At 30.0% G+C, this 17,828-nt stretch overlaps 1 protein-coding gene and 2 pseudogenes across 1 annotated transcript; 1 reads left to right on the top strand and 2 right to left on the bottom strand.

The window, feature by feature from the left end:
- Positions 1–1,693: 1,693 nt before the first annotated feature.
- Positions 1,694–12,628, top strand: LOC145182712 (fumarate hydratase, mitochondrial-like). The gene is made up of 8 exons (XM_090086156.1): positions 1,694–2,006; positions 2,627–2,755; positions 5,037–5,147; positions 10,739–10,915; positions 11,085–11,240; positions 11,414–11,622; positions 11,753–11,940; positions 12,087–12,628. Exons 1-8 carry the CDS (start codon positions 1,914–1,916, stop codon positions 12,509–12,511), a joined length of 1,488 nt encoding a protein of 495 aa, XP_089942282.1. The 5' UTR covers positions 1,694–1,913; the 3' UTR covers positions 12,512–12,628.
- LOC149889727 (uncharacterized) lies at positions 5,882–6,858 on the bottom strand (annotated as a pseudogene).
- A 3,313-nt stretch (positions 12,629–15,941) lies between the features above and the next one.
- Positions 15,942–17,467, bottom strand: LOC149889726 (uncharacterized; annotated as a pseudogene).
- Positions 17,468–17,828: the final 361 nt, after the last annotated feature.

Below are 17,828 nucleotides of genomic sequence, written 5' to 3'. Positions count from 1 at the left end.
CGTTTAAACTTTCTGTACAAGGTGTATATATATATATATATATATATATATATATATATATATATATATATATATATATATATATATATATATATATATATATATATATCCATACATGGTCATAAAAACATATACTTTTTTACAATCCGGCAAACGAGTAAGTTGTTACTCAGGGTTTGCGGAACAAGATTTCTTATCCAATCAAATTAGGGAGACTTTCCTGTATTTAACGTTTAGTGTTTTAAATTTTAAATTTAGCTATCTGAATGTCTTTTTCAGTATTCCAAATGTTATTGAAATGAACTGAAGAAGACTATCAGTTAGCAAATAATTCTTTACATGATAGTATAAGTTACCAAGCATAAACTGACCAATTATTCAATCATTTGATTGCAATCATTGCAATGTTTTGATTTGGTTTAACAAAGTTATAAATAAAATCCTTAGTTCTGCGAAATTCTTTTGGGTTAATCAAGATGGCAGCCAAATTTCAAAACTGGCTTCAAAAAAGTCACATTATGCCGTCTCCTGTGTATTAAACCTCCTTGGCACATACCTACTTAATTGTTTAGTTTATAGCGCATTACTTTGCCTCGGTTATTATCGGCTTATTCAAACTTCCTGTTCCAATATTGGATAATAGCACATGTAATGTAACTCCTAACTCTATACACTGGCATTTTTTAAGACAAGTTAGTTTGTTTTTGTTTGATGAAACATCCATGATACCTAAACATGCTTTAAATGCTGAAAAGTACTTGCAAACTAAGCACTGGTATCTTGTTCTGCCTATGGGTGTACTTCAAGAGATTGTGCTGGTGGCATTACTTTTCATAGGTACAGCAATTTTTTTTTGGAAAAAATAAGAGGTTTATTGGGTTGTAATAAATACCCTTCAGCAAAACAGTTTATTGGAACATATAAAAAATTGCTGGTGCATAATGATATTCAAGATATTCTTCGTGGAAACTGTTTGCCATTGCAAATTGTACCTATTTTGACTGCTTCTAGTAAATACCAAAACATTGAAAACATTGATGTTCCTTCTGTTAGTGTTTTGAATAACTCTACTAGCAGAAATAGATTATTGAACTTCTAGAAAACTCTGTTACTGATCATGATTATTTTTTAGTTCCTGATGCTAGTTGTTTGTCTACATGTTCACAAAGTATTGTGGCTTGTATTGCAGGATTTGCTGTATTTAGGGGAAATTCTGGGGAATTCGCTACACTGTGAAACATGTATTTCAGCGCTAAATACAAGTAGTAAACAAGAACAATATGCATTAACTTGAAAACAAAAGGTGCATTATTGATATTTTCCTCAAAAGATGATCATGACATTTGCATTTTGTGTGAAAAGTTGTTCAGAATCAATGTAGAACACAACAGCAATGATTCATTATACTTGTCAAATGTAAGGTGCCATGCAATTTTGCAGTCAGTATATCAATTCACAAACGCTTGTTTTTATTTCCATAAGAAACGTTCATACTGTGTAAAACATGGTGTCTGCTAATTTCGTGTTGATATACGACTATCTGAATGTCTGTTTCAGTATTCCATATATTTTGGAATAAGCTGAACCAGATAATCAGTTAGCAAACAATTCATTGTAACATAATATAACCTCGAAAGTGTAACTGGCGAATTATTTATTGACTTGTTGCAATGCTTTAATTTCGTTTCATCTGTGTTTTCTCCATAGTTCTGCGCAAGATATAAAAATGTTTTGGGTCAACCAAGATGGCGGCTGACTTTCAAAACTGGCTTCAGCGCGTTTTATATAAACGTATATGCCGTGCCGTCTCCTGTGTATTAAACCTCCTTGCAGCGGACTTACTATATAAAGAATTTATTGAAGACGAATTTAACGCATGACGCTCCTGTTTGACCAAAAAACCTGTCATTAAAATGTCATCATTGGGGAGGCTGCTCTTTCGCAACCAATGTCAGACGGTTCATAAAATTTTAAAAGCACACTCTGTTTTATCTACAGTAAGAATGGTAAAAGATTAACTTTTTTCTATTAATCTAACAAAATAAGATCAAATCAGGCTAAATAGCAGCTAAAGTTTTGCTTTATTTACAATTTACTTTCTCTCTATCTTTTACATATAGCTATCCTATAAGCTAACCATATTGCTACAAGTGTAATTATATTGGCTAAATAACAAAAGCTGAGTATACCAAATATAATTTACAAGAAATAGCTATTGATTCCAAGCAGCTCATACATTGACTTTTTGATTGAAAAATTTCTGTAATTTTATTCTTCTCCTAATCTTTTTCTCCAAGTTTTATTAAAATTGATTTAGAAGGGTGACACAACTGATCTCTGGAAAATGACTGAATATTCAGACTGGGCAATTAAATTTACAGAATAGAAATAGTAGTTAATAACTTTACTTATGTTAGTATGTATGTACTTTCTTGAATAATGTTAAGCATATTTTGTAATTAAAATATGGTTTCAATGTAATTAAAAAGTAAAAAAAAAAAACTTTAAAGAGTTGTTAACACTGTTATCAAACTGTCAAAAATATTAAACTAAAGTTATCAAAGTTATTAAAAACCTAATGCTAACTAATAGAGATAAAGTATGAATACATTTAAAACTTTTTCAGGCATCAACAGTGCGTATTGAATCAGATACTATGGGAAGTGTTGAGGTGCCAAGTGATAAATACTATGGTGCCCAAACTGCTCGATCTGTTAAAAACTTTCCAATTGGGGATGAAACAGAACGTATGCCGGTAAAAGTTTGTTTTTAGCAATTTATTGCCAAAGAAATTTGTTTATATCCAACATCATGTAATTATATTGTTACTATAAGTTTTACTAATCCCAGAGTTCTTTCTATTTTTTCAGTATTTGATACTGCTTTCAATAGTAGTATTAAATGCTGATATTGACTTAAGCTATAGTAACCTCCTCCTTGCTGTGCTGACTAACAAGCCTTCATTTTTACTATCTACAAACAGCTTTTATTTTTCTAGATATATATAGCATTACCTATTATGTTTCATAATTGAGACTGCAGGTAATTCATCAAATAAATTTATAATGCAACCTATGGTAGTTATGTGAATATCAAGTAGAAAGCAAATTTGTTGAAAGTAACAAGCTTTTCAAGTTTGAAAAGTTGTAAAACTTGATGTTTAAGTTTATAGGTCTTTTGTAAATTGCTCCAAAGATTTTCATCCTTTTCATAAATTTTTTTAAGATTATTACAAGATAACTTACTAATAGACAGTTTATGGTTTTCCACCTTTATAAATCAAACAATATTAATTTAAAATAGCATTAGGTTTTTTATTTATTCTTAGAACAAACTGATTTCTAATGTTAAATTTTATAACCACTTGGTTTTCAATAACTAATTTAGCATTTAAAAAATGGCCTCTTAATTTTCTTCAAAAACCTACAAATCCACTATAGCACTTTAAATTTAGCAAATACTCAAATGCAGTTTTGAATCTCTTCCCATTATACCAAAAAATATTTTTTTAAATTTGTTTTTTAATATTTCAGCAATTGTTGCAATATTTTTGTTATTAGAAAATTGTGATTAACACATCTACAATTTGAATACTGATTGTGTTTTATGATATTTTTTGAAGTTGAATTTAATCATTTGTAAATTTCTTATTTCTTTCCTAACTATATATATATTATATTTGCATATGTTGCTGTTTAGTTAGCAAAGTTTTATTAAAACACAAATTTAAAACTATTTTGTATAGATTCTAGCTAGATTCTGTACAATCATGACATTATGTGGGTTGATAAGCAAATTTTATGAAGATTTATGTTACAGCCCTAAAATTTTTGTTAATAGTTTTTTTTAGCATTAGTACAGTTGGAGATAGAAAAATCCTAGCAGTCACAACCCTATTCTTGCATATAAAGTGGGGCAATAGTAAACTAACATGTTTCCAACTTTGTCCTTAACTGAATTGGCAACAATTTGAATTATTTCAAGTCACCTCACCAGTTAAGCAAAAGAGTTAAATAAGTTTACCTCTTCTTTTTCTTTATCTCTCAATTTTTCATTTTTATAAAAACAACAAATACAAAGTTTGGCACTAGATAATTTTTACACTTAAATTTGTATTACTGCAATTAGTAGATATTTCTTTTTTTTTTTATACATTATAAAATAGTTTATCCACAGTATCATGCATGAATGCACACAGTATAAAAACAAACACAAAAATTTCAATATAAAATAATAATGATATCAATATGTAATGATAATACAGTTTTACTTACAACTAATATTATCCATCAAAAAATGATAACACAGATCTTTCTCAGTAGCTGACAGTGCTGACCTAAAGTCACATCTCAAATATAATGTGGCTCAACTTTAGACATAGCAAAAATATATTTTCGATAATATTTTCATTAACATTCATGAACAAAAAAAACTATTTCAGGACAAAAAATTCTTTAGAATTCTTTTAGAACTTTTGTAGACTTCAGATACTAAGGGAGTCTTGTAAAACTTTGATAAGATTCATATAGAATTCATATTGACTTTTGAAATACTGTAGAACTTCTTGTGCTGGTCTTTGTAATAAAAGTATTTTAAACAGTTTCTGTGTTAATAGCAATGAATAAAATTTTTTAACAATTAAATGTTACAAAATGAATAACCACTTAAATAATGAGGTAACAGCATTAAGTACTGCATGTTTATGCCCTACATTTTTCTTTGCATGATTTGCATGTCTTCGTTATTACTCTAATCATAGTCATTCATACATTCACAATGTCTTATTTTCTCTAAAGAGATGTAATATTTATGATTATACTTAACCTTAGCTTTTCTCTAGCAACAGTTAATCTTTCATTTACCTAGTTTGACACCAAGCTGGATTTTTAGGTGTTGAATATCCAGTTGTTGGAAAATGGATTTGGTTCTTCATTTTTAAGTCAAACCACAATGAACTATTTTATTAGTTTGATGAAAAAAATTTATTGGAAAAAAACTTTTATAGTACTTTAAACTAATGTTTTTATACTTTTTAGATGCCTATAATAAAAGCGTTTGGAATTTTGAAGAAAGCTGCTAGTGATGTTAATATTGAGTTTGGGCTTGACAAAGTTATTGCTGCACAGATTTCTAAAGCTTGTGATGAGGTATGTAAAAAACTTAAATTAAGTTTTTGTTCTGTTTAAATTAAGTTGATTTATGTTTTTAATACTTTAACATGTTAAAAGTAATTGGTCTGTATACAAAATGATTTACTTAAGTAAATTTTGCAGAGATTTATGAAGTAGTTATTTTAATTTTTGATAGAAATATATGTGATAATTGTTTGAGTAAATAAATTGGTTCCAAACCATCTACATTTTTAAAAATCAGATCTGGTTCCTTTATTCTGGATCACCTGGTTCTATGGTTCTTAGGGATTGTCCAATTCATAGTCTAGTTATAAACTTCTATTTATAGACCTTTTATACTAATAAAGTTATAAGAATATTTTGTAAGTAGGGTTAAAATGGACTCTGCTTTTTCTTCCATTTTTTTTGGGCTATACTTTTTTTTTAAAATGGTAATGTTAAATTCAGCTGAAGACTTTAGATATGATAGTAAAGTAGCTGTTGGAACAAATTGATCATAGGGCCAGCAGAACAGCATTCACCAGCTTTTGTTACCACTGCTTACTAAAGGATTTTGTAGTCAGAACAATGTTTAGCCCCTTTTACTTTACCCCAACTAAAGATATCCATCAGAGCTGGGTGGGCTTAGTAGAACTTACACAAAGAAAACAACAAAAATACATAAACAAATAAAAAAATTTTTCTTGTATAGTTTTACAGGCTCAAAAATACTGACTGTTTTATTTGAATGTCCAAAAATACTGACTGTTTTATTTGCATTTCCATTTGGAAAAAATAGTGGTATTAAGGATAGGTCCATTCCATGAGTCTCTATGACTAATTAATCCAGATGATTTGCTTGAGAACATGACTTCTTTTAGAGTTCTTATTGGTACAGGACATCCAGCTTTATACATAGGTTTTAAAAACTAATTCATGTTTTGTACCATATCCTGCTTTAGCTCAATGACATTGGAGGGAATTGGGTTTTTTCTAGCAGCCCTAAATATTTCATGCCAGTCTGAAGGAGTGTTAGCATGTTCCTGGCAATTAATGAGACCCATGTCTTTATTACATTCAGGATAGGAATGGTCTCTTTCAGGAAATGGTATCTTGATTGAATCAAACCTTTTCCTCTGATTAACTAAGAAATCTAGAAAATGAATCATTGTGTAGTTTTTGTTTTGACCCATACATGAGTCGCAAAATAATCTCAAGTATTTGATATCTCTACTTAAATGATTCATTACAAAATGAAAAAGGAGAGAGGTGACCTCATTTGCACCTTTCTTAGCAACAGTTTCATCATATTAATAGATAAAAACTTCATTTTTTGAGAGCAAGTGAATATTAAAAGATAAAAAAGTTAATTTTCTTCTGCAGTAAAAGTCATTTGTAGTATTGTTTGGCAGGCTCAAGTTGTTATTAAAATTAATGGTAATGGCTTCAAAATTTTGTTCTTTGCATGCCTTGAGTCAAGCTTCTCATTTTCTTCTACAAAAAATGTCTGCCTTTCTTTGATGAATTTGAGTTTTTGGAGAGTCTGTTTAAGATGTTCACTGGCAGGGTTATTGGGAAGCTCTTTAGAAGCTTCTTCAATACTACTTTTTTTTAATTATCACATTTTGAACAGATTTCTGTTCTTGGGTATCCAAAAGAAATATTAAAGTGATTGTTAAATATTTTTCTGTATGTTTCTGTAAGAAACCTAAAGATCTGGATACAGGTCTTTAAAAATTATATGCATTTTGTTTAACTCCTCTGGCAAATAGATGGGTCAACTCTCCAATGAGTAGTGGTATTGTCTTCTTTCTCCAAAGAGTAGTGATATTGTCTTCTTCTGAAGCCTGGAATGTAGTTTTCTATTCTTTTTACCACATCACCACTAAGCCTATGAGGTCTGTTATTGTTCTGTCCTCTTTGATCCTTTGGTGGTTCATCTGTACAGAGAAAAGATTATTTTAATTAAATTGAAAATAAACATGGCTAAGTTTTATAGTATAGGATTAAAGCTAAGGCCTAGGCCACTTTGTTAACATTATGAAAATCTTTTTTTACCTGACTTCTATAAATTCCTATAATGACCTATAGTATAATCCAAAATATTATATTAAAGCAATATTCTAACTTGAAATGATTTAATAAAGTTTGTTTAGACTAGGTCCTACTTGTTTTAGAAATTATATTTATGTTTAAAATGTTGTAGCCTATAGACCTACCTGTAGTTGACAAGCTTCATCTTATTGTCTCCAATCTGCCTTTTGGGCAGGGTTTTTCTCTTCGCTAAATTGCTTAACTTTATTTTAATTTTTTTACTTGAAAAGTAGTTTATTAAAAACTAGTTAGTTTTAAGTTAGTTTTAGTTAGAAAAGTAGTTAGTACATACTACATTTGACCGCAAAATTAACACACTACTTACACATTTCGATTTATTTATTTGTCATTAATATTATCATATATTTTTACAAACATTAAGAATAGAACACATGAACACAATTATTTTGATGATAATAATAAAATTAAGAATGGCAAAAAAAAAAGCTAAAACCAAAAATTTGGTTTATTAAATAAAATTAAATCATTATTATTGTTATGCACACAAATACAGCTTAAATTGAAACATTTTTGACTTATCAATAACTAGTGTTACCACCTCTTGGTGTTATTACAGCCTTACAGTGCTTTGGCATACTTTCAATTAGAGATCTAATAGTTTCTTGAGGGATATCTTCCCACACGCAGATTAGACTTTGTTGCAGCTCGTCTAGGCTGTTAGGTGGTGGCTGTTGGCTTCTAACATGGCATCCCATTATTTCCCAAAGATGCTCTATTGGGCTCATATCTGGACTGCAAGCTGGCCACTCCAAAGCTTAAGTATTAATATTATTTAAGTATTCAGTAACAATGTGCTGTATGTGGTCTTGCATTATCTTGCAAGAAGGAATCCATCTCCAATGTATGATGCAAAATGCTATGTATCGTTGAGACATCAAACATCTACCCATCAACAACAAAAAGCTCTGTGCAAGCTGTTAAAGATATTCTGTCCCATACCATTAATGAGCCGCCTCTATATAAATTGGTTTCTCAAATGTTTCAAGCGAATTATCTTTCATTTGGTCTTCTGTACACTCTTGGGTGGCAATCAGAACTTGAAAGGCGAAACCTTGACTCATCTGTAAATAAGTCCTCAATCATGTATTTCTTAATTCATAAACCTGCTTGTAATAGCCAGTCTGTTTCTTCGGTGGTCTACAGACAATCTGGGACCAGTAGCTGCTGCCCAAGGTTGTGAGTTTAAAACACAAAGTCTTCTTATGGTATCTTGACTAACAGCAGTTCCATGAATCTCAGCAAGTTGTATTTGGAGACTTCGTGTAGTAGTGAACTGTTGTCTCAGTGTTCAAAGTATTAAAAATTGGTCCTCCATGGAATTGGTAGCTTGTGGTCTGCTTTGACCAAGTTGTCTAGAATGATCATTGGTCTCTACAAATCTTTACAGAACTCTACCAACTGTTGTATGAGGCACTTCAAATCTTCTACCAAGTTTGCAATTTATTAATCTTTCACTGGACAAAGTAACAATTTCATCACATTATTCACAACTTAAATTTTGTCCAGAACGTTGCATTGCGAACAGATATGTTGCTCAAATGACAGTTATCTTTTCTACTGTTAAAACAATTTAAAAGCAATACATACTTTTCTTTTAGAAAGTAGGATTAATTACAGCAAAACATACTACTTATGAAAAGCTGCTATAATTTCGAAATTAAATAAGAGAAATAGAATAAAACCTACAAAAGGCATAACAATAAACATTATCATCTTTGAAATTGATAAATCTGTAAAATACATAATATTTTTCAAAATAAGTGGAAATTTATAAGTGGTGCGTTAAGTTTGCGGCTAAGTGTATTTATGACTATATATAGGACAGGCATAAACTTAAAAAACTACAAAATGTGACTCAAATTTTTTCCTGTGTGGTCTTTGTATATTAATTCACATGCTCTGTCATTGTGTGAAGCCAACATTATCACTTCCTTCCACTTCCTTCAAATGCAACACATTTGATGCAACCACTGAATGTTGCGTGTTTTTGACTAATTAAGGGTCAATGGAGGAAAAAATGAACAACTTGGAAATAAAGTGGGAAAAGATGTAAAAGACCATTACTTTCTATAGTACAAAAAAATCTCATGAGCAAAATTGAAGAATCTGGATTTGAGAATAGGTAGGTTTAAAAAAACTGGGATTTTATGCTTGAATGATAACAGTTTTAAGATAGACTTTGTATAAGTGGTTATATGAATGAAGATGGTATAGAACAAATTATTATCTTGTAAGTTTTTCTTTCATACAATATCTGGTTGAAGCAACTCATGATGATCATAACTCAACAAAAGAAAAGACAGAAAGTATCAGCTGTTTTAGGAAAAAATATTTCATCAATATATGTTACTGATATAAATGTTGAATTTTTTTAGTTTATACATGCTTTAAATTTAATACATGCTGGAATTTTTTTTATTATTCATTTTGCCAGCACGAATAAAGAAATCCAAAAGTTAATTAGTGCAAAAACCAAAATAACTATTTCCAAACAGCAGATGTTTTAATTATAAATTGAGTGAAACTGATATTTAGTAAAGATGTGTATGTTTATATGTTTTATATTTTGTAAGGTTTTAGTAATTTTATAGCATACAAACCTATAAGTTAGTTTCAGTCAGAATTTTTTTATAAAATATTTATTATTAAAAGTATACCATTTAACAACCATGTCTTTGAATTTGTCAAGTTTTAAATTAATAAACCTACAACTGCCAATTCTGCATAGCTGGCCTAAGTTACCACCACTATCAGGGTGACTTTATTATAGACTTTCTTTTATTACTGTTGCAAAAAATAGGAACTTGTAAATGTTTGTTTTTCCTAAATGTTATAAATATCCTTTAGATTTGTTTAATATTAGAAATATTTTTATCAGTTCATGCTAAATTTTTGTTTCCAGGTGTAAATCCATTTAAAACACTTAAAATTATTAAGAACTATCAATACTTTGCAAAAATACCTAAAATATGAACCTAGTTCATATATCAACCTAGAATATCAACTAGTTTTAGGCTGTAAAACCTCCTGGAATTTATTTTATAAAGTAGTTGAATACTTTTTTAAGCTAAGTACATGTTGCAAGATGGCTTACAGAAGTTCAGTTATGAATAACTATTTCTAAACCAGAGTTAGAAACATTAGCTAATGTTGACTTTAGTAAGGTATATTTAGGTCCACCAAACTATCAGTAAAGAAAATATGCTACACAATGATTTATCCACCATAGTTCTAGTAAAATAATTACATTAAGCTTTTAAAGGAAGAATTGAAAGTAAGAAAAATTGAAGCCTAAATATAAATAAGATTAAATTTGTTTTTTGAAATAAAAATTAGATCCTTGATTAAATTTAGCTGGTTGGTTAATTTGAACTGTTAAGATAATTGTTGTGTGTATGAAGCCTAACGAGTAGTTATGGTTATATAAGTCAGTGAAAATCTCTGAATAACTTTTTAAGTTATGAAAAATCTTTTTTTTGTTAATACCTTTACCTTTTTTGCTCCTACTATAGGTCATTAATGGCCAATTAAAAGATCATTTTCCACTTGTCATTTGGCAGACTGGTTCAGGCACACAAAGTAATATGAATGTTAATGAAGTTATAAGCAATAGGGCTAATGAAATGTTGGGGCAACCTCTTGGGACAAAATCACCTGTGCATCCAAATGATCATGTCAACAAAAGCCAGGTAATTTACATTTATAAACAATGATGATTTGTTATGTTAAGTTAAAGAGGTTAATTTAATAAAGATAAAAGAGATTTTTTTTAAGTTACAGTGGAGGTGATTATATTTTATGAAACTTTATCAGTTCATCTATGCTATAAAATTTACTTTCTTTTATCTTTTTCAACAGAGCTCCAATGATACTTTTCCAACTGCAATGCATATAGCTTGCGGTCAAATAGTAAATGAAGTGTTGCTACCTGGTTTGCGTAAACTTCACCTCTCACTGAACAACAAAGCGAAAGAATTTAATGATATAGTGAAAATTGGGCGCACTCATACTCAGGTATAGTATGATATAAAATTTCATACATTTTTTATTCGATCACTTTTTTTAAAATGTATGATTTTTATGTTTTCTGAATTCTACATTTTTATAGTGAATTTAGTGTGACATTAAATATAGAAATTACTGTCATGTAAAAAAGCTCTACTTTATAATTTTTATTTATAATCTAGGATGCCACTCCTCTCACACTTGGTCAGGAGTTCAGTGGGTATGCAACCCAAATTGAATACGGCATTCTACGTGTCGAAGCAGCTCTTCCTCGCATATATCAATTGGCAATAGGGGGGACAGCTGTTGGGACAGGCCTAAATACAAGAATCGGTTTTGCTGAAAAGATGTCAGCAAGGATTTCTGAGTTAACATCACTCCCATTTGTTAGGTATGCTTAGAAATTTATTTTAAAGTCATGAAAGTTTCACTGTTTGTGTATTTGCAAACATAAATCTTTTTTTTTTTTAATTTTGCAAAATATTAAGATTTGTTTTGTACTAAACTTTTATGTTCAATAGTGCCCCTAACAAATTTGAAGCCTTAGCTGCCCATGATGCATTAGTTGAAATGCATGGCGCATTAAACACTGTGGCCTGTAGCATTATGAAGATTGCAAATGACATACGTTTCTTAGGTTCTGGGCCCAGGTGTGGATTAGGAGAGCTCTCTTTACCTGAAAATGAACCAGGCAGCAGCATTATGCCTGGTAAATTCAATATTTCATGTTTTAGTAACTTTCTTTGCATTTTGGTTTATAGTTTGTTTTTTTTAGGAACATTACTTCATACCTGAAGTATTTTGTTCTTAACTTATTTAGAATTTTTTTACCTATGAATTATCTGTCTAATTTAGGTAAAGTTAATCCAACCCAATGTGAAGCCATTACAATGGTTGCCGCACAAGTGATGGGAAATCAAGTTGCCGTAAGTGTCGGTGGTAGTAATGGACATTTTGAATTAAATGTTTTCAAACCAATGATGGTGAAAAACGTTTTGCAGTCAGCCCGTTTACTTGGAGATGCATCAGTTGCATTCGCTGATAATTGCGTTAATGGTATAACAGCCAATCGCGACAAGATCAATAAGTTACTTCATGAATCGTTAATGTTAGTCACAGCCTTAAACCCTCATATTGGTTACGATAAAGCTGCTAAAATTGCAAAAGCAGCACATGCGAATGGATCTACCCTGAAACAATCAGCAATCGAATTGGGATACTTAACTGCAGAACAGTTCGATAAATGGGTTAGACCCGAAGATATGTTGGGGCCTAAATAATTATTACGTTTTGAAATAGTTTTCTATTCAATGAAAATTATCTGGTAATTGAGAATTTATATCACTTTCTATAATTTTGGAATTACTTTTGAGAAAAATATGTTTGCATGTTTCTAATTATTTTTCAAGATCCCGGGACTTTTATTATTCTTAAGAAATTCTATAGAATTTCTAAAAAAGAATTTCTATAGGAGCCTTATAGAAATTATGTAAAGATTCAAATGGAATTCTTAATCACCTTTGAACTATCATACAATTTTTTCATCAATTTATAGTTATAAATGACAAATTTCCATGTGCTTTGTTTGCTTCAGTACTACAGCATCTTTCTTTATCAAAAAACATTAACGCTCAAAATAAAGCATATTATACAAAAGCATAACTACAAAAACATAAACGCTCAAAATAAAAGATTATGCAAGGATAACCGACTAGTATGAAAAGTTTATAAAGACCGTCAAAGTAAATATTTCCACAATTGCATTATGGGGTATATTTCTATGCCGAAAATGATGTTTTGATGTTTAAAGTCAATGGTGTAAGCAGGATTTTGTAATGTGAAAGGTGTTTACAAGGTTCCGTTTTTTTGAGAAGGAAAAGATAAGAGACTAAATCCTTACAACCTCTCTCGGGCCAATCAGTAGAAAAAGTTTGAATAAGTAATTAAAAATATTTCTGCTTCATTTTTGTACCAACTATTTTAACTAAAAATGTAAAAAAAACCCTAACTTGATGATTCTAGTTTTACCTTATTCCAAAGTTAAAGTTTATAAAAATTAACTCCAATTCCCAAGATTGCGCCTTTACAAAATATTTTATTCTTATCCTTACGTGAGAATTCCCAATGAGACTTGGAATTTAGCATTGACCCAGGAGACAGGAAATTTAAAAAATGACGTGTACATTTTCTCTCAAAATTTTTAATATCCGTAGATAAGATCGGACCAGATAGTTAGGTGTTATTTTTCATTTGCAAATAATTTGGATTTTGAGATTTAGAGAAACTATAGGGGGGAATTCTTTTATATATATATATATATATATATATATATATATATATATATATATATATATATATATATATATATATATATATATATACGTATCAACAGTTGTTTTAGGGACTGCTCTATTTTTTCAATGCATCTTCTAGATTTTCTCTAAACACCTTATTTGTCTTTCCTTTTACTTTGCTAACAGCTTGCCTTAACTTTGATTTGATATATATATAGAATTGAAGATATAACTTTCAGTTTAGTTACACTTCAACATACTGCCTTACAAGTTCGTCGCAGTTGGTCTGGATCAGTTTGAGACTAGATCTATACCAATTCAGATTTTATGACTCCTACACTTTGATAGGTCTATGACTTCCAAACTTAGATATTCGCAGGGTATTACCATTTATCATTGGTTTTGACCTCAACTGATTGGCTTCTCTGCATTTACTAATGACCAAGTCATTGTACCTGTTTAATTCTAAATAAACAAAGAGCGTCTTCTAATCAGAATAGATAAAAGGGATGTCATGGTTATTAATGAAACCAAGAGCCCAGCCATTTAAATTCTATCTGGAATTTTTTGTTGCATTATCTGTCTTTTGTAAGTCTTGAAATAGGAAAGCTTTTATTTTTTTAGCAAAAGCCTACCAGATGAAGCTAGGCGGCTTACGTAAAATCGTATTTTATATAAGTTTATATTAAAAAATAACAGATTTTGATACTGTGTTTCAAACTTATAACACTGTAGTTGCTAAAACTGCAATTTCGAGACCTAATTTTAATTGCAAGAGGAAATAAATGCAGATTTAAAAGGCTCATAAAGTCTGTACTTTTCTTTTACACTCCAAATCTTATGAAAAGCATGCGATTTTTAATATTAGCAATAGAAGTTGCATGACAACATTTCTTAGTAAAATAATTTTATTTTATTTTTAGAAGTACTAACGTTTTAAGCAAGGGTTACATACATGCATGTACTATATATAAGTAATGTAAGTGTTATACACATGTGTTAAAAACATATAAGTATTTTTGTTTCTGTGATAATGAAAATATTTTTGATACATGTGTTATTAGGGTGTGTCGATTTTTTTTTTTTTTTTCAAATATTAAAAAAGAGTAGTGAAAAAAATGTAAGTTTACGATTAGTTAGCTGTAGGGAAACTTTAAAAATTAAATTCCAATAAGTGCTAACTCGGTAAATTTTGATTTCAATATTTCACATTTTTGGTCGTTTTAGACATTAGTCATTATATTTTTTTGTATTAATGTATGACGTACACCATGCATAGGCGTAGGAAAAGAGTAAAAAAAAATAAAAAGTATATATAACAATAAAGGTCGAAGTTTTTAGCTATTTAAACATTTTAGAAAGTCTTTATCTACTTCCCTATAGGTTTACGAGGGTTGCCATATCTTTTTTGCTTCTATTTCGTGACATTAAATGTCTACCTACAAGCTGAGCACGTATATATGATTCTCTTCGCTCATGTGTGTAAACATGGCTTGCAGCCTCAGTTACCAATTTGACCCATCTTTCAACTGACTGCGTATGAGAATTCCAGTAAGGAACTTCCATAGGATATTTTACAAACTCCTTGATTGTGGCAGAGGTAAGAGTGCAGGTAAGTGGAGGCTCAGTTACACTTAAATTCCATGCTATAAGGTCTGATAGCTGTTTAGCATTAGGATTTATCTCTGGTGTTCTTCTTACTCTGAGACTACTATCTCCAACTTGAGTTACCACATCTCCTATTTCTTGTATGTTAAGAATTCTGTTTACAGCTTCTTTTCTTTCTTCTGCATTTTTGCTGCAAAGCATGGATTGTAAAATTGCTTCAGAATGTGCATACCACGCTGATCGTCGAATTGTTGGCATAACAATATCTAAAACATTTTTACTCTGAGTTCTAAGTAACTATAGTTGATACAAGACATGTCTAGGTCCCTCAACCCAACTTGAATAAACTTTAATATTAAACCAGTTGGGTGTGTAGACACTAACAATAAAATTCAAAACTATTTTTAAATTCTCTAGATTTGTACCAGTAAGGCTATGATTAGACACCCAAATTCTGCAAAATCAAAGTGCTATTGTTAGTCATCTACTGTGACAGACTAGTCCAATTTGCAGCATTGCTAACCTGATAGGCAGATCTCCAGTCTTTATTGCTTGACAAATTTGATAAGCATAACTTTAGTCAGTGCTTAAATCCTTAATAATCTTCTGACTGAGATAAATCAAAGGAGGACCTAAATTTATTTTAACAAAGTTGGTATTGATTTCAATCTCAGTTGCTGTGTCAAGCATTTTCCCAAGTGGTCCAGACCATTTATTATGAGAAAGCATTGGACCATCTAAATGTTCAACTAAATGTCTTAACCCTAACTCACCTGTATGTTGATCACAAACAATCCAAACTAATCTTTTATTTATTTTTTTTTTCTACCCATTGCATGACTCCACTCACCCAACCAGTATTGACATTTGTGCTATCTACTCCAATAGCCATGAGATTTTTATTTTTATTTTTACTGTTTAACCAGTCAACTATGTGATCTGCAATAACTTCAGCTTTTTTTATTATTGGTCATATCTGGAACAAAATGAAAAAGATAGTCACCACCAGGGTCTTTTACAATAGAGTAATGTTCTTCTTTAATCAGACTAGGAAAACTTCTTTCATTTACCTCAAAAGAAAGACATGACACAGGGTTTTTTTCTAGGTCAACCTCAAACTGATTGTCTAATTCTTTTGCCAATTCTTCATGAGCCCTTTTTACCTTGTTATGATCTACAATAAGATGGGAATCACTCTTGCTTATAACTTTTGCATCTATCAAAGCTGCTGTAACTATTTCAGCAGTTTCTCTAAAACTTGTTTGGTATCTCATACTAGCCAGAGCAATATTTTCAGTACTCATAGTATTGTAAATTGAACATGTTTGATTCAGAGAAGATTTACATTGAGTTTGATTATCAACTTGGATTGTTTTCTGACCACTGCCATCTTTAAATGATGAAGAGGAACTGTTTATGTAAGTTGTTTGAACATTTTCATTATACTCATAATCCTAAAAAATAAAATAAAGTGTTTATATTTTTAATCTGTACTTAAACTAAAATGTATAGAATTAAGAGTTTAAAACTTACTTGCTCAATATGTGGCAATAAAAGAGATAAGGATTCATTCTTCTACATGCAATTGATTTGTTTTATTTGATTCAACGTTTCATCTGGCTTTGTATATATATATATATATATATATATATATATATATATATATATATATATATATATATATATATATATATATATATATATATATATATATATATATATACACAACTACATTTATACGCATATATACATAAATATATCTTTGAGTATGTGAAGTAGTTGTTCAAGCTTTCTACTTAAATAGTTACCTTTTCTTCTTTATTTGTTTTCATTGTTCTTTGTTTTTGCTGTTTTACTTTAGTTTTTTTGGATTCTTTCCTATCTGCACCACCAATATGGAAAGTTCCAAAACTGCCAATTTTAGTCCTCTGAGAGTGGATGAACTGAAGCTCTAAAATCTGTATTTTTTCATCTCTCTTACATTGACACTTTATATGAATTTTTTCCATACATTCTGAATCACATTTGTACTCTGAGCAAAGGATTAGTTTACATTTGCAAAATATGATGTCCACAATATTGTCTAACTTTATATTAAATCTTTCTTTTTCAGCTCTTTTACCACGTCCAAAAAGCAACAGCTGATTTCCATAAACACTCAAGTTTTTTGAAAATTCTTTTTTCAAGAATGACAACAGGATATGTAAAAAGTGCATTTGCTATCAACCATTGGCCAAGTAAAGCGGGTAACATATCGGTAACTAGATGATCTACAGTATAGTTTCTAACATTTTTATCATTAGTTTCTCTTAAAAATATACCATATTTTAGCATATCTCTAGCTGTTGGAAGCTCAGATGTATAAAGTTCTTTTCCACTTCCTACAAGATTGCTCATTTTAACGGATAATGCATTCCTTGTTCTTTTTGACATTTTCATTAAACATTTCTTGTCTTCTTTTTATATTTCCTAAACTGCCCCAATATTGTCCTAAACTACCCCTCTTGTAGGGTAGTTTTGGACAATTGGTAGCTTCGATTTTCAGAAAAAAAACAACTATAATTTATTTGAACTAGCTCAACTTTGCTTTTTTTTGAAGAACGAATACCTAAATTACCTTTTTCAGCAAAAAATTTAAGGTTTTGTCAATCAGTACGGAATCTGTAATATCTTTTTTTAAAAGTGTCCTAATGTG

The sequence above is a fragment of the Hydra viridissima genome, unplaced genomic scaffold (assembly GCF_058129835.1).
Source record: "Hydra viridissima isolate aposymbiotic clone 2 unplaced genomic scaffold, HvirCarnegie_v1 scaffold_4, whole genome shotgun sequence".
NCBI lineage: Eukaryota > Metazoa > Cnidaria > Hydrozoa > Anthoathecata > Hydridae > Hydra > Hydra viridissima.
The sequence above is the reverse complement of the archived record's forward strand: the minus strand, read 5'-3'. Positions and strand labels throughout refer to the sequence as shown.